Raw genomic sequence first — 24,305 nt, 5'->3', positions numbered from 1 at the left:
CTACCAACGGGACATTAAAAACTGTAATATCTTATGTTTCACCGAGTCGTGGCTGAACAATGACATGGACAACATACAGCTGGCGGGATATATGCTACATCGGCAGGACAGAACGGCTGACTCCGGTAAGACAAGGGGTGGCGGTCTGTGTATATTTGTAAACAACAGCTGGTGCATAAAATCTAATACAAAGGAAGTCTCGAGGTTTTGCTCGACTGAGGTAGAGTATCTCATGATAAGCTGTAGACCACACTATTTACCAAGAGAGTTTATCTATATTTTTCGTAGCTGTCTATTTACCACCATAAACCGATGATGGCACTAAGATTGCACTCAATGAGCTGTATAAAGCCATAAGTAAACAGGAAAACGCTCATCCAGAGGCAGCGCTCCTAGTGGCCGGGGACTTTAATACACGGAAACTTAAATCCGTTCTACCTCATTTCTACCAGCATGTTAAATGTGCAACCAGAGAAAAAAAAATTACTCTAGACCACCTTTACTCCACACACAGAGACGCGTACAAAGCTCTCCCTCGCCCTCCATTTGGCAAATATGACCATAATTCTATCCTCCTGATTCCTGCTTATAAGCAAAAACTAAAGCAGGAAGCACCAGTGACTCGGTTAATAAGGAAGTGGTCAGATGACGCAGATGCTAAACTACAGGACTGTTTTGCTAGCACAGACTGGAATATGTTCCGGGATTCTTCCGATAGCATTGAGGAGTACACCACATCAGTCACTGGCTTCATCAATAAGTGCATTGATGACGTCGTCCCCACACATATGATGACGTCGACCGTCCATACATACCCCAACCAGAAGCCATGAATTACAGGCAACATTCGCACTGAGCTAAAGGGTAGAGCTGCCGCTTAAATAGTGCCCTCCACACACCTTAGCTTTAAAATCCCTCCCTCTTCAGTTTCTCGCTCTTTTATTGCTCCGCCCACTCCCTTTGTCTATGGTGGTGGCTAAATTCGACTTTCATTCAGTTCAGAATCAATAGTAATTCACTCAATCAATCCCTTATCTTGCAAAAACACTCATGTTTAGTTTAAACTCTGTTCAACCCTGGCACCGCTCTTTATCACTTTGTTTGAGGAGAGAGACAAAAGGCCACAGGATTAAGTTCTTGCCTAGCCACAGAGAATGTTAACTATATGTTCATGATTAACTCAGTTTTATCTCATAGTCCACTAAAAAATCTCCAACAACCCCCCCCCCCCCTTTTCCCAGGTACAAACAATCAACATAGGTCCAATATGGACTAAACAACAAACGAGTGAGTACACAAAAACAAGACACCACAGTATACATACTCACAAAGAAAAAAAATAAGAGTACAACTGACTGGCTTTGTAAAATCAGGGGATGTGACATGGTAATGAAAAACCAGAAACAGGTGGTGCAATATAGAGGAGTATCCACTGATTGGTCCACCTCAGCAATCAGCAGACGAATGGATGTCGGACACACCAAAGACCACCAATCAGGAAAACAAGGGACACCTGTGATTAGGGCAGAAGGAGAGGAAAAACAAATACACATACAGGATACCTGTATCCGTAACACTCCCACCCTTAAAAGAGCAAACCACAATGGTTTGCGACTCAAATACTAGCACAACACAAAACGAATTCAAAGAGCAAAGGCATCCTGGTAACAAGGCAACAATACAATAACTTGGTCACTCGGCTGCAGCGAACGAGAAACAGCCTGGTTGTTATAGTGCCGTTTCATACGTTTCTGTGAGGAAGACAGCGCTTCCTTTGCCAGAGCACAGGCACCATGTAGGTGCTCACGAAAGCGACTAACGTAGTTAAACACATTTTCTTTCGCACACAACTCTTGTGATAAAAACTGATCCTCAAGGACTTTCATAGGTCCTCTCACTCTGTGTCCAAACACCAGTTCAGCTGGGCTGAACCCTAAGGATTCCTGTACCGTCTCACAGACAGCAAACTAAACTAGAGGAACTCCCTCATCCCAATCCTTCAGATTCCAAACAATATTTACGGAGCATAGACTTCAGTGTCTGATGCCAACGTTCAAGCGCACCCTGAGACTCTGGGTGATATGCGCTTGACACACGGTGTGTAACTGACAAGGATTTTAACACCTGTTTGAAAAGCTTAGAAAGGAAATTCGTACCTTGATCAGTTTGTACCACCTTAGGTAACCCAAAAGTTTAGAATAATTTAATCAAGGCTTTACTCACCACCGGAGCAGTAATCCTTCGCAGAGGAATGGCCTCTGGGTATCTGGTGTCCACACACATAACCGTCAACAGAAACAGATTTTGTCTTCGGTAATGGTCCAACACAATCAACCATCACATGTTCAAATGGTTCAGCTATGACAGGTATGGGACAAAGAGGAGCGGGAAGAAAACCTGGTTCGGTTTCCCCGTTACCTGACAGGTGTGGCATGTCCGACAGAACTGAGCCACATCTTGTTTTAAACCGGGCCAAAAGAAATGTCGCAAAACCCGATCATAAGTCTTTTCAGCTTAATACTGCAGATAGATTGCAACCTCCATCAATGCAATTGTCTGCATCACCTCCAATCCCCCATGTTTTATATATAAGTTCTCCCACTTAAAAAGATGAGAGAGGCCTGTAATTTTCATCATAGGTACACGTCAACTATGACAGACAAAATGAGAAAAAAAATTCCAGAAAATCACATTGTAGGATTTTTAATGCATTTATTTGCAAATTATGGTGGAAAATAAGTATTTGGTCAATAACAAAAGTTTCTCAATACTTTGTTATATACCCTTTGTTGGCAATGACACAGGTCAAACGTTTTCTGTAAGTCTTCACAAGGTTTTCACACACTGTTGCTGGTATTTTGGCCCATTCCTCCATGCAGATCTCCTCTAGAGCAGTGATGTTTTAGGGCTGTCGCTGGGCAACACAGACTTTCAACTCCCTCCAAAGATTTTCTATGGGGTTGAGATCTGGAGACTGGCTAGGCCACTCCAGGACCTTGAAATGCTTCTTACGAAGCCACTCCTTCGTTGCCCGGGCGGTATTGCCCAGCGACAGCCCCGAAACCTGAAGGATCTGGAGAAGGTCTGTATGGAGGAGTGGGCCAACCCTGCTGCAGTGTGTGCAAACCTGGTCAAGACCTACAGGAAACGTATGAACTCTGTAATTGCAAACAAAGGTTTCTGTACCAAATATTAAGTTCTGCTTTTCTGATGTATCAAATACTTATGTCATGCAATAAAATGCAAATTCATTACTTAAAAAATCATACAATGTGATACAATGTGATTTTCTGGATTTTTGTTTTAGATTCCGTCTCTCACAGTTGGAGTGTACCTATGATAAAAATTACAGACCTCTACATGCTTTGTAAGTAGGAAAACCTGCAAAATTGGCAGTGTATCAAATACTTGTTCTCCCCACTGTAGCTGTACCATGATATTTGCATTGCTACTAAGTATCCCTTCAAATTGTTCTCCACTAATTCCCCCGCTAAAGCCCCTCCCCATCCCAAGTTGAGCCGTCATCCCAGTGATCGGCATCCCACCCACATCCCTCCGGATCCCTAGGGCCCCGAGAGGCCAGGACCCATCCATCGAAAACAGCACACAGTGCCACGCACAAAACAGAAGCAGATTAACCGCCAAAAGCTTTTCCAATGCTGTCACCTCTATATATAACTATTAAAAAATATATATCTATTCAAATATCTTGCATGTCTTATTTTCCATCATTATCAATTAATATCCGTAATAATGTCGGCAGTTCATATGTAGGATTTTAACATATAACCCGGATTGCCATTGTATTACATTTAATTTATTGACTGCTGATTTTGTACGTTTGCCCACTGACAAAGAAATGATCAGTCTATAATTTTAAATGGTAGGTTTATTTGAACAGTGAGAGACAGAATAACAACAAAAAAATCCAGAAAAACGCATGTCAATAATGTTATAAATTGATTTGCATTTTAACGAGGGAAATAAGTATTTGACCCCTCTGCAAAACATGACTTAGTACTTGGTGGCAAAACCCTTGTTGGCAATCACAGATGTCAGACGTTTCTTGTAGTTGGCCACCAGGTTTGCACACATCTCAGGAGGGATTTTGTCCCACTCCTCTTTGCAGATCTTCTCCAAGTCATTAAGGTTTCGAGGCTGACGTTTGGCAACTCGAACCTTCAGCTCCCTCCACAGATTTTCTATGGGATTAAGGTCTGGAGACTGGCTAGGCCACTCCAGGACCTTAATGTGCTTCTTCTTGAGCCACTCCTTTGTTGCCTTGGCCGTGTGTTTTGGGTCATTGTCATGCTGGAATACCCATCCACAACCCATTTTCAATGCTCTGGCTGAGGGAAGGAGATTCTCACCCAAGATTTGATGGTACATGGCCCCGTCCATCGTCCCTTTCATGCGGTGAAGTTGTCCTGTGCCCTTAGCAGAAAAACACCCCCAAAGCATAATGTTTCCACCTCCTAGTTTGACGGTGGGGATGGTGTTCTTGGGGTCATAGGCAGCATTCCTCCTCCTCCAAACACGGCGAGTTGAGTTGATGCCAAAGAGCTCCATTTTGGTCTCATCTGACCACAACACTTTCACCCAGTCCTCCTCTGAATCATTCAGATGTTCATTGGCAAATACGGGCATGTATATGTGTTTTCTTGAGCAGGGGGACTTTGCGGGCGCTGCAGGATTTCAGTCCTTCACGGCGTAGTGTGTTACCAATTGTTTTCTTGGTGACTATGGTCCCAGCTGCCTTGAGATCATTGACAAGATCCTCCCGTGTAGTTCTGGGCTGATGCCGCACCGTTCTCATGATCATTGCAACTCCACGAGGTGAGATCTTGCATGGAGCCCCAGGCCGAGGGAGATTGAAAGTTATTGTGTTTTTTCCATTTGCGAATAATCGCACCAACTGTTGTCACCTTCTCACCAAGCTGCTTGGCGATGGTCTTGTAGCCCATTCCAGCCTTGTGTAGGTCTACAATCTTGTCCCTGACATCCTTGGAGAGCTCTTTGGTATTGGCCATGGTGGAGAGTTTGGAATCTGATTGATTGATTGCTTCTGTGGACAGGTGTCTTTTATACAGGTAACAAGCTGAGATTAGGAGCACTCCCTTTAAGAGTGTGCTCCTAATCTCAGCTCGTTACCTATATAAAAGACACCTGGGAGCCAGAAATCTTTCTGATTGAAAGGGGGTCAAATACTTATTTCCCTCATTAAAATGCAAATCAATTTATAACATTTTTGACATGCGTTTTTCTGGATTTTGTTGTTGTTATTCTGTCTCTCACTGTTCAAATAAACCTACCATTAAAATTATAGACTGATCATTTCTTTGTCAGTGGGCAAACATACAAAATCATCAGGGGATCAAATACTAATATATATATATATATATATATATATATATATATATATATATATATATATATTTATATATATATATATATTTATTTTTTTACACACCTGTGTGATGTCTGATATACATTAATAAAAATGGACACGAGACTTGCATTTCCTTTAGACCTTTTGAATCATAATCTCCAAGTGTTGTCTTTGTGTTTAAGTTACCACAGAAGTTAGTAAAAGTTAGTGACAAACATGCTATGATAAAGTTATTGTTTTGTAATCTAACAATAACATTTAAATGAGTTTATACAAAACTATTGCATTTATTCATCCCCAAAATGTGGCCTTTGAAAGCCTTGATAGTTGCATCCTTCCTCTGGGAACTGTCTGCCTATAGCTGACAACAGGGTGGCAGGTTTTTTTATGTGCTGTTCTACAGTTCCATAGCCCAGCAGAATCACTTGGGGATAGGGGGATGGACATGTTAGTTTTAATAAAAGTCTGCTGGGCTATGGAAAAGTTTTACAGGGAACATGAGTTTTGGTGTGAGGACAGTAAATCCAATCCAACCAGTGGCTCTGGATAATATGCTATGTCATCACACAGGCAGACTGCCACAGTGAAGGAGGTGTACAGTGCGTCAAGTATACTATTATAAGTGTAGCGTACTTCTCTGTGCTCTGGAGAGATTGCAGGTAGTTGGTCAGAAGGCTCTGGAGGTCCTTGGACCATTCTGTCTCTGTAGCACCTGGAGAGAGATGGATAGAGGTAGTGAGTGCTAGAAATAGAGAGAGAAAGAGCCCGCATCCATGACCTCCCACTGGCCTAGGGCCTCCTGCCTAGTATCATGCAATGTAAAGGAAAACAATATCATGACTTACTGACAGAGTGCTTCATGTTCCTGCTGGTAGCAAGCCTCAACCTGGATGCAGAGAAATGTCCTGCCTTGTAGTATGGTTGCATCTATCTCCACCAGGCTCCAAGAAATCAGATGACAAACCTGCATAGATTGACAAAAGAAAATGATACCTGTATTTAGGATTCATGTATCAGTTTGCCTATTTCACATTCAATTGATCTGATATAAAGTATGCAGGCCACTTTGTGATAACGGCTATGACAAATTACATGGCATATATATGAATTTATAACTAGCAAATATATTTATTTTATGGAACCAGGTCTCATCTCAATAACAATTGCTAAAGCGAACAGCAAAATCAATTATTGTGGCTAATCTGTATTGTGGCTAGCTTCACATGGGTGATTTATTCCAACATGACAACATGCTCCTCCTTATTTGACTGCAGTTAGCTAGCTGCTAGCTTATTAATTAAGTATCCACTCTGTTGCTTAATAAGTGATCTAGTTAACGTGAGTTAGCCAACATGCATTGCTTCTGATATGCCACAATCCTACTTGCTTTATATCTGACAGATATTTAGCTACTGTAGCTAGCTAGATAATAATGGTTTATGATAATTGCAGTTTAGTTCATTATCTAGCTAGCTAAGTGTAAAACTGAGAGTCTGGCTGTAAAACGCAGCTAGCTAGCCAACTCAATTTTATCAGTTGTAGCCAAGCTAGCTAGCTTGACACTCAGTAAAGTTTGCTTACCATGCTTTTCGGGCCAACTGGACATTCCTCTCGCCCATCCCAGTCAACTCCTTCTTGCCTACTCCTTGATCTTCTTCTAGGTTCAAAACTATATGGCTGTAGTCTGGTGATTTATTGTCAAAAGCAACCCACTTGTAACAAACACAGCCACCTGGCGCAGGCAGGCAGTCAATGGCTCAGTGTTCCAAAACTGTTCACCTATTTCTACATCAAGCAAGGACAATGTTCCATTTGTTATTTTTGTGTTTATATGGTGCACATGCGACACAGCAGCATATAGTAGATTTTATCTCCAATTTCCCCCCAAAGAAGTGACATATCATATTGGTACATAGCTATATGTGCTAAACATTATTGTTCGGGGGTGCTAATGTGAAACATGGCCTTTAAACGTTGAACACGTTCTGTCATACTGAACTCAGCCCAGGCAAACGCAATTGATCAACAACCTGTGGCATTGATCAACCAATGGTTTGTTAGATACCACCCACAAATGTTTGACTTTTTTTTTTGCTTGACACCCCCTCATTATCATATTGAAATCATCCCTGTATGATGCATTGTGCATCATATGATTCAAAATGCATCATACTTGGATGATTTCTGTATTTTGAAAGTTACATAGCTTGAAAACTTGATCGCTGACAAGCAAAACATTTTGGGACTATGTCAACAATGGACTAATGAACAAATACCAAAATATAGTTTTCCGGAGGAGTTTTCCTTTAAGTTCTCCTAACCTGCTATGAAAAGTGAAATCTTATGTTCATTTGACTAAAGCTGGATTCCTTCTAGCCATGACCCTCCAAGCCTTTCCTAACCTTAACCTAATTCTCTTAACCTGCTACGTTCATTCTCAACACTTGCTGCGTAAATTCTCCTAACCTCTTAGGTAAAGTGAAATCTGACATCAATTTGACAAAAGCTGGATCCCTTCTAGCCATGACCCTTCAAGCTTTTAAATCAACGTCCGGTTTCATAACAACTTTTGTGGACGAGAGAGAGGGAAGAGCTGTGGTCGTCTGACCTCTCGTGCTTGTTATATCGAGATGTTGATTGTTTAATCGCTTGAGTAATATCGAACACCCAGGACGATTTCCGTGGGTTTTAATCGGTCGATGTCAAGATGACAATCTGCACTTTATCTGTAAACTAGTGCTTTTAAATGAAAGTGAAGTACAGCATTGAGTGTGTCTCTGCTAGACCCCCGAGGAGGGCTGCCAAGCGGCGCGGGTCAAGAACCATGCCCGATCTTTCCAAGATGAAGAAGCCCGACGTCAAGGTTGTAATTCTGGGCGACATGAACGTTGGGAAGACCTCGCTGCTCCACAGGTACACGGAGAAGAAATTTAAAGACACCATCAGCACCGTCGGAGGGGCGTTTTTCCTCAAACAGTGGGGACCCTACAATATCTCCATTTGGGACACTGCTGGTAAGGTGTTCAATAGACTGTCATGAGTAAGGGCTCGTTTAGTTGGTCTTAGACTTTACTTTCCTCAATGTTTGATCTCCACCGCCTTTTTAGAGTAAACCTCTGCACGTTTAACAATCAGTGTAGCCTGAATAGGCTCTTTACAATGGTCAGCTCTTTTGATTTCCACAGTGTTTACGTGTTCAACGTTTAAAGGCCATGTTTCACATTAGCACCCCCGAACAATAATGTTTAGCACATATAGCTATGTGTCAATATGATATGTCACTTTTTGGTGGGTAAATTGGAGGGTTGCTTGGCCTGGACAGCCCCTTTCATGACTGAGTGTTAGATTAGTGATCTGGTTTACCAGTTTAAATAAGCTACTGGACAAGAATTACAATGTCAGACAAGTCGATGCCTATTACCTTTTGACTAGATCATATTGTGCAGAGTCAATTAAAATGCCTTGAAATCATGGCTAATCTATTAATTCTCAAAAAACCATAGCATGTTGTAGTTAGCACTGTGGATGAAGTTATATCACATGATTTTATATAGCGCTATACTAAAACATGGACACGGTGGGCCGGAGCAAGATATGGGTTGGAAAAGTACCTTAATGCAGCAATGGGATATGCCACTGTACTCCAAAGGTTACCTTTATTCACACTGATACATAGAGAAGATTTGAAATACTGCTAGGAGAACTGCCCTTTTCGTCCTCATTCTACACTAGATGAACAAAAGTATGTGGACACCTGCTTGTCGAACATCTCATTCCAAAATCATTGACATTAATATGTCGTTGGTCCCCCATTTGCTATGATAACAGCCTCCACTCTTCTGGGAAGGCTTTGAAATAATGCTAGGAGAACTGCCCTTTTCGTCCTCATTCTACACTAGATGAACAAAAGTATGTGGACACCTGCTTGTCGAACATCTCATTCCAAAATCATTGACATTAATATGTCGTTGGTCCCCCATTTGCTATGATAACAGCCTCCACTCTTCTGGGAAGGCTTTCCACTAGATGTTGGAACATTGCTGCGGGGACTTGGTTTTTGATGGGGTTGAGGTCAGGGCTCTGTGCAGGCCAGTCAAGTTCTTCCACACCGATCGCGACAAACCATTTCTGTATGGACCTCGCTTTGTGCACGCGGCATTGTCATGCTGAAACAGAAAGCGCCTTCCCCAAACTGTTGCCACAAAATTGCCACAAAATTGGAAGCACAGAATTGTCTAGAATGTCATTGTATGCTGTAGCGTTAAGATTTCCCTTCACTGGAACTAAAGGGCCTAGCCCGAACCATGAAAAACAGCCCTAGAGCATTATTCCTCCTCCACCAAACTTTACAGTTGGCACTATGCATTCGGTTAGGTAGCGTACTCCTGGCATCCGCCAAACCCAGATTAGTCCGTCGGACTGCCAGATGGTGAAGCGTGATTAATCACTCCAGAGAACGCGTTTCCACTGCTCCAGAGTCCAATTGCGGCAAGCTTGGCATTGCACATGGTGATCTTAGGCTTGTGTGCGGCTGCTCGGCCATGGAAACCCATTTCATGAAGCTCCCGACGAACAACGTTGCTTCCAGAGGCAGTTTGGAATTCTGTAGTGAGTGTTGAAACCGAGGACAGACAATTTTTATGCGCTTCAGCACTCAGCGGTCCCGTTCTGTGAGCTTGTGTGTCCTACCACTTCGCGGCTGAGCCGTTGTTGCTCCTAAACGTTTCCACTTCACAATAACAGCACTTACAGTTAACCGGGGCAGCTCTAGCAGGGTGACAAACTGACTTGTTGGAAAGGTGGCATCCTATGATGGTGCCATCCTATGATGGTGCCACGTTGAAAGTCAATGAGCTCTTCAGTAAGGCCAATGTTTGTCTATGGAGATTGCATGGTGTTGTGCTCGAATTTTATACACCTGTCAGCAACGCATGTGGCTGAAATGGCTGAATCCACTAGTTTGAAGTGGTGTCCACATACCTTTGTGTGTGTGTGTATATACAGTGCCTTCGGAAAGGATTCAATCCCCTTGACTTTTTCCACATTATGTTACGTTACAGCCTTATTCTAAAATTGATTTAAATTGTATTTTTTCCTCATCAATCTACACACAATACCCCATAATGACAACAAAAACAGGTTTTTTGCTAATTTTATAAAAAAAATTAAAAAATTGATGACATTTACATAAGTATTCAGACCCTTTACTCAGTACTTTGTTGAACCACTTTTGGCAGCGATTATAGCATTGAGTCTTCTTGGGTATGCCGCTACAAGCTTGGCACACCTGTATTTGGGGAGTTTCTCCCATTCTTCTCTGCAGATCCTCTCAAGCTCTGTCAGGTTGGATGGTGAACGTTGCTGCAAAGCTATTTTCAGGTCTCTCCAGAGCTGTTCGATCTGGTTCAAGTCCGGGCTCTGGCTGGGCCACTCAAGGACATTCAGAGACTTGTCCCGAAGCCACACCTGCATTGTCTTGGCTGTGTGTTTCAAATCAAAATCAAATCAAATTTTATTTGTCACATACACGTGTTTAGCAGATGTTATTGCGGTTGTAGCAAAATGCTTGTGCTTCTAGCTCTGACAGTGCAGTAATATCTAACAAGTAATATCTAACAATTTCACAACATACACACACAAATCTAAGTAAGGAATGGAATTGAAGAATATATACATATGGACAAGCAATGACAGCGCGGCATGGACTAAGATACAGTAGAATATTATAGAATACAGTATATACAGTGGGGAGAACAAGTATTTGATACACTGCCGATTTTGCAGGTTTTCCTACTTACAAAGCATGTAGATGTCTGTAATTTTTATCATAGGTACACTTCAACTGTGAGAGACGGAATCTAAAACAAAAATCCAGAAAATCACATTGTATGATTTTTAAGTAATTCATTTGCATTTTATTGCATGACATAAGTATTTGATACATCAGAAAAGCAGAACTTAATATTTGGTACAGAAACCTTTTTTTGCATTTATAGAGATCATACGTTTCCTGTAGGTCTTGACCAGGTTTGCACACACTGCAGCAGGGATTTTGGCCCACTCCTCCATACAAACCTTCTCCAGATCCTTCAGGTTTTGGGGCTGTTGCTGGGCAATACGGACTTTCAGCTCCCTCCAAAGATTTTCTATTGGGTTCAGGTCTGGAGACTGGCTAGGCCACTCCAGGACCTTGAGATGCTTCTTACGGAGCCACTCCTTAGTTGCCCTGGCTGTGTGTTTCGGGTCGTTGTCATGCTGGAAGACCCAGCCACGACCCATCTTCAATGCTCTTACTGAGGGAAGGAGGTTGTTGGCCAAGATCTCGCGATACATGGCCCCATCCATCCTCCCCTCAATACGGTGCAGCCGTCCTGTCCCCTTTGCAGAAAAGCATCCCCAAAGAATGACGTTTTCACCTCCATGCTTCATGGTTGGGATGGTGTTCTTGGGGTTGTACTCATCCTTCTTCTTCCTCCAAACACGGCGAGTGGAGTTTAGACCAAAAAGCTCTATTTTTGTCTCATCAGACCACATGACCTTCTCCCATTCCTCCTCTGGATCATCCAGATGGTCATTGGCAAACTTCAGATGGGCCTGGACATGCGCTGGTTTGAGCAGGGGGACCTTGCGTGCGCTGCAGGATTTTAATCCATGACGACGTAGTGTGTTACTAATGGTTTTCTTTGAGACTGTGGTCCCAGCTCTCTTCAGGTCATTTACCAGGTCCTGCCATGTAGTTCTGGGCTGATCCCTCACCTTCCTCATGATCATTGATGCCCCACAAGGTGAGATCTTGCATGGAGCCCAGACTGAGGGTGATTGACCGTCATCTTGAACTTCTTCCATTTTCTAATAATTGCGCCAACAGTTGTTGCCTTCTCACCAAGCTGCTTGCCTATTGTTCTGTAGCCCATCCCAGCCTTGTGCAGGTCTACAATTTTATCCCTGATGTCCTTACACAGCTCTCTGGTCTTGGCCATTGTGGAGAGTTTGGAGTCTGTTTGATTGAGTGTGTGGACAGGTGTCTTTTATACAGGTAATGAGTTCAAACAGGTGCAGTTAATACAGGTAATGAGTGGAGAACAGGAGGGCTTCTTAAAGAAAAACGAACAGGTCTGTGAGAGCCGGAATTCTTACTGGTTGGTAGGTGATCAAATACTTATGTCATGCAATAAAATGCAAATTAATTACTTAAAAATCATACAATGTGATTTTCTGGATTTTTGTTTAAATTCAGTCTCTCACAGTTGAAGTGTACCTATGATAAAAATTACAGACCTCTACAAGCTTTGTAAGTAGGAGAACCTGCAAAATCGGCAGTGTATCAAATACTTGTTCTCCCCACTGTACATATGAGATGAGTAGTGAATGTAAACATTATTAAAGTGACTAGTGTTCCATTTCTTAAAGTGGCCAGTGATTTCAATAGGCAGCAGCAGCCTCTAATGTGCTAGTGATGGCTATTTAACAGTCTGTTGGCCTTGAGATAGAGGCTGTTTTTCATTCTCTTGGTCCCAGCTTTGACGCACCTGTAATGACCTCGCCTTCTGGATGATAGCAAGGTGAACAGGCAATGGCTCGGGTGGTTGACTTCCTTGATGATATTTTTGGCCTTTCTGTGACATCGGGTGCTGTAGGTGTCCTGGAGGGCGGGTAGTTTGCCCCCGGTAATGCATTCGGCAGACCGCACCACCCTCTGGAGAGCCCTGCGATTGCGGGCGGTGCAGTTTCCATACCAGGCGGTGATACAGCCCAACAGGATGCTCTCAATTGTGCATCTGTAAAAGTTTGTGAGGGTTTTAGGTGCCAAGCCAAATTTCTTCAGCCTCCTGAGGTTGAAGAGGCTCTGTTGCGCCTTCTTCACCACACTGTCTGCGTGGGTGGACCATTTCAGTTTGTCAGTGACGTGTACGCCAAGGAACTTGAAGCTTTCCACCTTCTCCACTGCGGTCCCTTCAATGTGGATAGGGGGGTGCACCCTCTGCTGTTTCCTGAAGTCCATGATCATCTCCTTTGTTTTGTTGACGTTGAGAGGTCATTTTCCTGGCACCACACTCCCAGAGCCCTCACCTCCTCCCTGTAGACTGTCTCGTCATTGTTGGTAATCAAGCCTACTACTGTTGTGTCGTCTGCAAACTTGGGAGTACAGGTGGGGGCTGAGCGTTGAGGATCAGTGAAGTGGAGACGTTGTTTCCTACCTTCACCACCTGGGGGTGGCCCGTCAGGAAGTCCAGGACCCAGTTGCACAGGGCGGGGTTCAGACCCAGGGCCTCAAGCTTAATGATGAGCTTGGAGGGTACTATGGTGTTGAATGCTGTGCTATAGTCAATGAACAGCATTCTTACATAGGTATTCCTCTTGTCCAGATGGGATAGGGCATTGTGCAGTTTGATGGCGATTGCATCGTCTGTGGATCTATTGGGGCGGTATCAAATTGAAGTGGGTTTAGGGTGACAGGTAAGGTAGAGGTGATATGATCCTTAACTAGTCTCTCAAAGCACTTCATGATGACAGAGGTGAGTGCTACGGGGCGATAGTCATTTAGTTCAGTTACCTTTGCTTTCCTTGGGTACAGGAACAATGGTGGCCATCTTGAAGTATGTGGTGACAGCAGACTGTGAAAGGGAGAGATTGAATATGTCCGTAAACACACCAGCCAGCTGGTCTGCGCATGCTCTGAGGACGCGGCTAGGGATGCTGTCTGGGCCGGCAGCTTTGCGGGGGTTAACATGCTTAAATGTCTTAGGAGAGGCCACAGTCCTTGGTAGTGGGCCTCGTCGGTGACACTGTTATCCTCAAAGCAGGCGAAGAAGGTGTTTAGCTTGTCTGGAAGCGAGACGTCAGCGACGTGGTTGGTTTTCCTTTTGTAGTCCGTGATTTGTCTGTAGACCCTGCCACATACGTCTCGTGCCTGAGCTGTTGAATTGCGACTCCACTTTGTCTCTATACTGATGTTTTGCCAGTTTAATTGCCTTGCGGAGTGGAACATATCCCAGTCCGCATGATCAAAACAATTTTGAAGCGTGGATTCAGATTGATCAGACCAGCATTGAATAGTCGTTAGCACGGGTACTTCCTGTTTGAGTTTCTGCCAATTGGAAGGGAGGAGCAAAATGGAGTCGTAGGCAGATTTGCCGAAAGGAGGGTGAGGGAGGGCCTTATAACTGTCCCGGAAGTTCGAATAGCAATGGTCGAGGATTTTAGCAGCCCTAGTACAACAGTTGATATGTTGATAGAACTTCGGCAGCCGAGTCCTCAAATTTGCTTTGTTAAAATCCCCGGCTTCAATAAATGCAGCCTCAGGATATGTGGTTTCCAGTTTGCATAAAGTCCAGTGAAGTTCTTTGAGGGCCGTCGTGGTATCGGCTTGAGGAGGGATATACACGGCCGTGACTTTAACCGAAGAAAATTGTCTTGGGAGATAATACGGTCGGCATTTGATTGTGAGGTATTCTAATAATAATAATAATAATAATGATAATAATAATATGCCATTTAGCAGACGCTTTTATCCAAAGCGACTTACAGTCATGCATGCATACATTTTTGTGTATGGGTGGTCCCGGGGATCGAACCCACTACCTTGGCGTTACAAGCGCCGTGCTCTACCAGCTGAGCTACAGAGGACAAAAGGACTTGAGTTCCTGTATGTTACTACAATTACACCATGAGTCGTTAATCATGAAACACACACACCTCCGCCCTTCTGCTTCCCGGAGAGATATTTATTTATGTCTGCGCAATGAACTGAGAACCCATCTGGCTGGACCGATTTCGATAGAATATCCCCAAAAAGCCAAGTTTCTGTGAAACAAAATATGTTACAGGCCTTGATGTCTCTCTGGAAATAAATCCTTGCCCTGAGCTCGTCGACCTTGTTATCCAAAAACGGAACATTAGCGAGTAGGATACTTGGAAGCAGTGGGTGGTGTGCGCGCCTCCTAAGTCGAACCAGCAGGCCGCTCCGAGTGCCTCTCCTCCGCCGGCGATGTTTTGGGTCAGCCGCTGGAATCAGTTCAATCGCCATTTTGGAGAGCAAACAAAGGATTCCCGGTTGTATGTAATGATACAAAACACTTTCTGAGCTAATAATGTAAAAAATTATACATACAAAAACAAAATACCACACATTTTCCTAAGAGCTAGTCGCGAGGCTGGCAGGTTGGATGGGGAGCGTTGCTGCACAGCTATTTTCAGGTCTCTCCAGAGATGTTCGATCAGGTTCAAGTCCGGGCTCAGGCTCGGCCACTCAAGGGCATTCAGAGACTTGTCCCGAAGCCACTCATAAGTTGTCTTGGCTGTTGCTTAGTGTCGTTTTCCTGTTGGAAGCTGAACCTTCGCCCCAGTCTGAGGTCAGAGTGCTCTGGAGCAGGTTTTCATCAAGGATCTCTCTGTACTTTGCTCCGTTCATCTTTCCTTCAATCCTGACTAGTCTCCCTGTCCCTGCCGCTGAAAAACATCCCCACAGCATGATGCTGCCACCCCCATGCTTCACCGTAGGGATGGTGCCAGGTTTCCTCCAGACGTGACGCTTGGCATTCAGGCCAAAGAGTTCAATCTTGGTTACATCAGATCAGAGAATCTTGTTTCTCATGGTCTGAGAGTCCTTTAGGTGCCTTTTGGCATACTCCAAGCGGGCTGTCATGTGCCTTTTTACTTAGGAGTGGCTTCCGTCTGGTCACTACCATAAGGGCCTGATTGGTGTAGTGCTGCAGAGATGGTTGTCCTTCTGGAAGGTTCTCCCATCTCCACAGAGGAACTCTGGAGCTCTGTCAGAGTGACCATCGGGTTTTTGGTCACCTCCCTGACCAATGCCCTTCTCCCCCGATTGCTCAGTTTGGCCTGGCTGCCAGCTCTAGGAAGAGTCTTGGTGGTTCCAAACTTCTTCCATTTAAGAATGATGGAGGCCACTGTGTTCTTGGGGACCTTAAATGCAGCAGACATTTTTTGGTACCCTTCCCCAGATCCTTGACACAATCCTGTCTGAGTTCTACGGACAATTCCTTCGACTTCATGGCTTGGTTTTTGCTCTGACATGCACTGTCAACTGTGGGACCTTTAATATAGACAGGTGTGTGTGTGTGTGTGCCTTTCCAAATCATGTTCAATCAATTGAATTTACCACAGGTGGACTTTCAAAGATGATCAATGGAAACCGGATGCACCTGAGCTCAATTTCGAGTCTCCTAGCAAAAGGTCTGAATAATTATGTAAATAAAGCATTTCTGTTTTTCATTTTGTATAAATTGGGAACATTTCTAAACTGTTTTTTGCTTTGTCATTATGGGGTATTGTGTGTAGATTGCTGACTAAAAAAGTATATTTAATCCATTTTAGAATAAGACTAACGTAACAAAGTGTGGAAAAAGTCAAGGGGTCTGAATACTTTCCGACCCCTTGTATATGTTTTAGTGTAGCTAGCAGTAGCCACCGCAGCCATTTTGGAATGGCAGTGTCAGCCAATCAGCTCCTTTGTTGTTCAACGCGATGTGCCATTCCTAATGGCTGATGTGGCTACTGCTTCCTAGCATGAGGACGAAAAGGGCAGTTTTCTGGGAAAATGTGTACTATTTTAATATTCTCGATGGAGCAGTGTGGTTAAAGGTCAAATTTGGAGTACATTGGCATATCCCATCCCTGCATTGAGCTACATTTTTCCAACCCATATCTCGCCCCGTCTCCACAGTGTCTTAATGTAGGTTAACCATGGTTACCTTCCGACCCCAGTGCTACTCAGTGTAAACAAGTGAATTGTAGGGTCGGCATCTTCTGGCATGGCTGGGGGCAATGCCCAACAGCCAACACTGTTGATTTTTAAAGATTTTTACCAAATGTACAAAAACAAGGACCAGTTGATATAAGGAGTGACAAAATACAACAAATCAAGTCAACAATTTGTAATAATGACAATCAGTTTATTCCAGGGTTACCCAATCATAGACTGCAATCTCAGGGTTACACAATCACATTTGCAGAAGTCTAGATGTGGCGCACGTAATGCATGATGTGTGACTAACATTGCGATATTGAATTCACCAGAGTTTCATTGAATAAGGTTTTGGTTGATTAGACCTGAAAGACACATAGGCCTAAACTCTACATTCAGTGTTTTTGAAAGCCTGATTGGCACACTTGTGGGGCTAAGGCCGGAGGCCCTCCTCATAGGTTGTAACCTGGAAATAATGACTGCCATTGGTTTGGTTATCTGTATCAAATTGGCACTTTCTGATATTCTATAATAACAGGTGAGATGTGAGGTCAGGATATATGACCTACATTTTGACCATTCTGGGCCCATATTTACAAAGAGTAAATATTTGGCCTATTTAGTGATCCCTTACGAAACCAGAAGAAAAATAGACCATGATTTTGGGGATTTTCTAGAAATGTAATCCTTAGAATGGGCCTTTTGGAGGAAGGATTCTTCACATATATTTGACATTTGTATCTAAAACTATAATTGAGAAATTATTTATCAAATGTGGCATATTTATGACGTTTTGGCTTTACCCAGGCCTCCTTTTAAGACTCCATAATGTTTCATCTGTAGGTGCTACAAAGGCCGAATTGGTGTCATATGATGCTTTACCGCTTGCTCTGTAATATGAATAGTATTTTGATTTCAATAACATTTGGTTTTACATTAAATTATGAATGTTGAAATATTATAAACATGAATATTGAAAACATTTTTGATTCGGCAAATATTTCATTATATTGTTGAACATAATATACTCTACGGGCATATCAAAGTTCCAGAGTGAGATCTCTGCTACTAAAAGAAAGGTGACTTGGCCATATGACACGACAAGGGTATATTATGACTATTAGCAACAGCCACATGATTTTGGTCAACTTACCGTAAGAAACTGGTGACTAAATGGTCAAATGAGTGTATGTTTACTTTGCACAGCATTGTCACAAGTCGTAAGGGGCTTAGGCCTAACTCCAGTCTAGTGACTGAGTGTCTGTGATGTTGGTTTAGAAAGATAGAAAAACCACTGAGCCACAGAAACACGATTTCCTGTCCCTGTTCCATATCCCCATGACCTCTCTGCAGGATGCTGTTGTCTTTAGTCACTCACTGGGTTAGGTTTACTGTAAAGGGCTAAGCTTTCTGACTCAGTTACAGTGCTATGTCCACATCAGAGGTTAAAATAGGAAGTTGATCTAGTAATATGATTGCGCAATCAAGGAAGAAATTATTTGGGAGGGGATGATTGACAGAACATAGTAGGGCTAAGAGATGTTGTTGTAATTTCCCCCAAATCCTCCAATTTCTGGCCACATCATGTAGGGTGTTCAACCATAAAATGCTTATTTAATTTAATGTTTTATGAAAATATCTTCATTCAATAGAGAATTGCTTCAGAAAAACAATAAGGTTTGGACTATGTCTGAGATGTATAGTACCAGTCAAAAGTTTGGACACCTACTCATTCAAGGGTTTTTCTTTATTTTGACTATTTTATTACATTCTAGAATAATAGTGAAGACATCAAAACTATGAAATAACACATGGAATCATGTAGTAACCAAAAAAAGTGTTAAACAAATCAAAATATATTTGAGATTCTTCAAATAGCCACCCTTTGCCTTGATGACAGCTTTGCACACTCTTGACATTCTCTCAACCAGCTTCACCTGGAATGCTTTTCTAACAGTCTTGAAGGAGTTCCCACATATGCTGAGCACTTGTTGGCTGCTTTTCCTTCACTCTGCTGTCCGACTCATCCCAAACAATCTCAATTGGGTTGAGGTCGGGGGATTGTGGAGGCCAGGTCATCTGATGCAGCACTCCATCACTCTCCTTCTTGTTAAATGGCCCTTAAACAGCCTGAAGGTGTTTTGGGTCATTGTCCTGTTGAAAAACAAATGATAGTCCCACTAAGCCCAAACCAGATCGCTGCAGAATGCTGTGGTAGCCATGCTGGTTAAGTGTGCCTTGAATTCTAAATAAATCACAGACAGTGTCACCAGCAATGCACCCCCACACACTAACACCACCTCCTCCATGCTTTACGGTGGGAACTACACATGCAGATATCATCCGTTCACCCACACTGCGTCTCACAAAGACACAGTGGTTGGAACCAAAAATCTCCAATTTGGACTCCAGACCAAAGAACAAATTTCCATTGGTCTAATGTCCATTGCTTGTGTTTCTTGGCCCAAGCAGGTCTCTTCTTCTAATTGGTGTCCTTTAGTAGTAGTTTCTTTGCAGCAATTCGACCATGAAGGCCTGATTCACACAGTCCCCTCTGAACAGTTGATGTTGAGATGTGTCTGTGACTTGAACTCTGTGAAGCATTTATTTGGGCTGCAATTTCTGAGGCTGGGAACTCTAATGAACTTATCCTCTGCAGCAGAGGTAACTCTGGGTCTTCCATTCCTGTGGTGGTCTTCATCATAGCGCTTGATGTTTTTTGCGACTGCACTTGAAGAAACGTTCAAAGTTCTTAATGTTCCATATTGACTGACCTTCATGTCTTAAAGTAATGATGGACGGTCGTTTCTCTTTGCTTATTTGAGCTGTTCTTGCCATAATATGGACTTGGTATTTTACCAAATAGGGCTATCTTCTGTATACCCCCCTACTTTGTCACAACACAACTGATTGGTTCAAACGCATTAAGAAGGAAGAAATTCCACAAATTAACTTTTAAGAAGGCACACCTGTTAATTGAAATGCTTTCCAGGTGACTACCTCATGAAGCTGGTTGAGAGAATGCCGAGAGTGTGCAAAGCTGTCATCAAGGCAAAGGGTGGCCATTTTGAAGAATCTCAAATATAAAATATATTTTGATTTAACACTTTGGTTACTACATGATCCCATATGTTATTTCATAGTTTTGATGCCTTCACTATTATTCTACAATTTAGAAAATAGTAAAAAATTAAGGAAAACCCTGGAATGAGTAGATGTGTCCAAACTTCTGACTGGTAGTGTGTGTGTGTGTGTGTGTGTGTGTGTGTGTGTGTATGTATACAGTGAGGGGGAAAAAAGTATTTGATCCCCTGCTGATTTTGTATGTTTGCCCACTGACAAAGAAATGATCAGTCTATAATTTTAATGGTAGGTTTATTTGAACAGTGAGAGACAGAATAACAACAAAAAAATCCAGAAAAACACATGTCAAAAATGTTATAAATTGAATTACATTTTAATGAGGGAAATAAGTATTTGACCCCCTCTCAATCAGAAAGATTTCTGGCTCCCAGGTGTCTTTTATACAGGTAACGAGCTGAGATTAGGAGCACACTCTTCAAGAGAGTGCTCCTAATCTCAGCTTGTTACCTGTATAAAAGACACCTGTCCACAGAAGCAATCGATCAATCAGATTCCAAACTCTCCACCATGGCCAAGACCAAAGAGCTCTCCAAGGATGTCTGGGACAAGATTGTAGACCTACACAAGGCTGGAATGGGCTACAAGACCATCGCCAAGCAGCTTGGTGAGAAGGTGACAACAGTTGGTGCGATTATTCGCAAATGGAAGAAACACAAAAGAACTGTCAATCTCCCTCGGCCTGGGGCTCCATGCAAGATCTCACCTCGTGGAGTTGCAATTATCATGAGAACGGTGAGTAATCAGCCCAGAACTACAGGGGATGATCTTGTCAATGATCTCAAGGCAGCTGGGACCATAGTCACCAAGAAAACAATTGGTAACACACTACGCCGTGAAGGACTGAAATCCTGCTCAAGAAAGCACATATACATGCCCGTCTGACGTTTGCCAATGAACATCTGAATGATTCAGAGGAGAACTGGGTGAAAGTGTTGTGGTCAGATGAGACCAAAATGGAGCTCTTTGGCATCAACTCAACTCGCCGTGCTTGGAGGAGGAGGAATGCTGCCTATGACCCCAAGAACACCATCCCCACCGTCAAACATGGAGGTGGAAACATTATGCTTTGGGGGTGTTTTTCTGCTAAGGGGACAGGACAACTTCACCGCATCAAAGGGACGATGGATGGGGCCATGTACCGTCAAATCTTGGGTGAGAACCTCCTTCCCTCAGCCAGGGCATTGAAAATGGGTCGTGGATGGGTATTCCAGCATGACAATGACCCAAAACACACGGCCAAGGCAACAAAGGAGTGGCTCAAGAAGAAGCACATTAAGGTCCTGGAGTGGCCTAGCCAGTCTCCAGACCTTAATCCCATAGAAAATCTGTGGAGGGAGCTGAAGGTTCGAGTTGCCAAACGTCAGCCTCGAAACCTTAATGACTTGGAGAAGATCTGCAAAGAGGAGTGGTACAAAATCCCTCATACTTTTTTCCCTCACTGTGTGTGTGTGTGTGTGTGTGTGTGTGTGTGTGTGTGTGTGTGTGTGTGTGTGTGTGTGTGTGTGTGTGTGTGTGTGTGTGTGTGTGTGTGTGTGTGTGTGTGTGTGTGTGTGTGTGTGTGTGTGTGTGTGTGTGTGTGTGTGTGTGTGTGTGTGTGTGTGTGTGTGTATCACACACAGTGCCTTCGGAAAGTATTCAGACCCCTTCCCTTTTTCCACATTTTGTTATGTTACAGCCTTATTCTAAAATGGGTTAAACAAAAATAAATCCTCAGCAATCTACACACCATACCCCAGAATGACAAATCGAAACAGGTTTTTATTTTAATATATATAAATACTTAACAGAAGTATTCAGACCCTTTGCTATGACACTCGAAATTGAGCTCAGGTGCATCCTGTTTCCATTGATCATCCTTGAGATGTTTCTACAACGTGATTTGAGTCTACCTGTGGTAAATTCAATTGATTGGACATGATTTGGAAAGGCACACACCTGTCTATATAAGGTCCCACAGTTGACCGTGCATGTCAGAGCAAAAAGCAAGCCATGAGGTCGAAGGAATTGTCCGTAGAGCTCTGAGACAGGATTGTGTCGAGGCACAGATCTGGGGAAGGGTACCAAAAAGGTCCCCAAGAACACAGTGGCCTCCATCATTCTTAAATGGAAGAAGTTTGGAACCACCAAGGCTCTACCTAGAGCTGGCCGCCTGGCCAGTGTGTGTGTGTGTTGAACCCTAGCCCCACTGCCCCGAACTGACTTTTTACACTGGAGAGTTCTCTCAAACAACATTCTTCCCCTTCTCCCAACTCTGTTGATCCTAGGGATATGTCTCATACTCGATTTCAGCTCAGTCGGCTCTCCTTTTTGGTGGGTTTTTATGTGTCAGGCAGGCTACTTCTGGATACTCAGGCCTAAGGTTTGTAAATAGATACTGTATCTTACAACCTGTGAAACATTTAATTTGGACCTTGTTCAAAGGTTCCCTGGATTTTTGCACATACTTTGGCCGATGTTCTGAGCACTCCACGCTCACACAAAGGCTCCAAGATAAGATCGCTGTATTGACACACACACACTGAAGAGCTCTTGCATATTTCTATAACAATGGTTGATTTTGTTTTTCAGCTATTGACTGTCTCACTCTTTCTCTCACTACCTCTCTCTCCTTCTATAATGTGTGTTAGGCTACCTGTAGTTTGGAAGCCCATTATATTAAGCTTGTGGTTGTTTTGCCTTTACTTGGTGTTCATTGGTCTATATAAGAACACAATCATGAATATATTTTGACTCTTGTGTATGCAACTACTCTCCTATGTGCTTATAACGTGTTCTGATCATCCTTCCCTGTGTGTCCCCCAGGTCGGGAGCAGTTCCACGGGCTGGGCTCCATGTACTGCCGGGGCGCTGCTGCTGTCATCCTCACCTACGATGTGACCAACTGGCAGAGCCTGGCTGAGCTGGAGGAGCGCTTCCTGTCCCTGACCGACACTGCCAATCACGACTGCATCTACGCCATCGTGGGCAACAAGGCCGACCTCACAGACCTCCAGGCCCAGCTGGGAGCCACCCAAGACGGCCTGACAGAGGACCAGGGAGAGGGGGACAGGGAGAGGACCGGGGAGCCCAGGGTACCTTCTGCCTGCCCCACCCCTCCAGCCTCTCCCGTCTCCCTGTCGGGGGTGTCGGTCAACAAGCAGGTGAGCCGGGAGGACGCAGTGGCGTTGTATTGGAGGATCCTGAGATACAAGGGTATGGAGGAGACGAACAGCCTGCCTGCTGACAAGATGTGCTTCGAGACCAGTGCCAAGACGGGCTATAACGTGGACCCCCTATTTGAGACTCTGTTTGACATGGTGCTGCCTTCCATCATCAGGAAGAGGACTGAGAGAGAGGGATCACCCACCGTGGACCTGGATGAGTGCAGCGGGGCAGGCAAACGGCCCAGGACCGCCTGTTGCTAGGGACTACCGAGTTTTAGACTGATCGTGAAGAGGAGTTTTCATGCCATCTCCATATTGGTCTCCCAAGAGATTCTAAGATTTGTCAGCGTTGACCGTTTGATACATACACACTTTCAATCAATCAAACTCATAATCAAAACAAGCTGGTTCATTATTCTTCCAATGAGATGCCGAGGACTGTTCTGGAGAGATGGAGTAAGGAGTACTTGGATTTCTGAGGTTCTGATGTGCACGGAATTGAGTTCAGGCCAAAATGTGTGTGTAGTTGGTAAATGGGCTACAGGTACACAGGCAAAACTGTTTAGAAATCAATCACAGATTAATATTTTTAATTTCTTGAATGAGAATGTCACAGATGCCGTTGTTCAACACCACAAATTGTTCGACTACCAGGGTGGGCACACTGAATTGTGAAAATAAATCATATTGTACGGATGTTTTAAATGTATGTTTAACAATCCACTTTGTTTGCATGTTCTGTTGCATGTTAATTTTTTTTATTAATTCCTTTTTATGTCATTTGCACCTAATCTACTCTGGACACTGTGCATTATATGTAAAACACATTTTAAACGTGCTTGATATTTTCAAAGATTATACGATAATAAAGATTCTCATTTTGAAACCGTGTGATGTAGTTTGAGCTGAGGTGTGAACGTCA

The 24,305-nt window shown here is 43.4% G+C and overlaps 1 protein-coding gene across 1 annotated transcript; it reads left to right on the top strand.

The window, feature by feature from the left end:
* The first annotated feature begins 7,974 nt into the window (after positions 1–7,974).
* On the top strand, positions 7,975–24,274 carry LOC311144071 (ras-related protein Rab-20-like). Its single transcript, XM_084180024.1, has 2 exons — positions 7,975–8,403; positions 23,043–24,274. Exons 1-2 carry the CDS (start codon positions 8,136–8,138, stop codon positions 23,642–23,644), a joined length of 870 nt encoding a protein of 289 aa, XP_084036150.1. The 5' UTR covers positions 7,975–8,135; the 3' UTR covers positions 23,645–24,274.
* The last annotated feature ends 31 nt before the right edge of the window (positions 24,275–24,305 follow it).

This window comes from Coregonus lavaretus (assembly GCF_964263955.1).
Source record: "Coregonus lavaretus genome assembly, chromosome: 16".
Taxonomy (NCBI): Eukaryota; Metazoa; Chordata; class Actinopteri; order Salmoniformes; family Salmonidae; genus Coregonus; species Coregonus lavaretus.
Note: the sequence above shows the minus strand (reverse complement) of the source record. Positions and strands in the feature narration are given on the sequence as shown.

Excerpts from the sequence above, each read along its gene's own strand:
- LOC311144071 (XM_084180024.1), top strand. The coding sequence starts at position 8,136 with ATGAAAGTGAAGTACAGCATTGAGTGTGTCTCTGCTAGACCCCCGAGG. Across the intron at positions 8,404-23,042 it reads CTCCATTTGGGACACTGCTG|GTCGGGAGCAGTTCCACGGG; the intron begins GTAAGGTGTTCA and ends TGTGTCCCCCAG.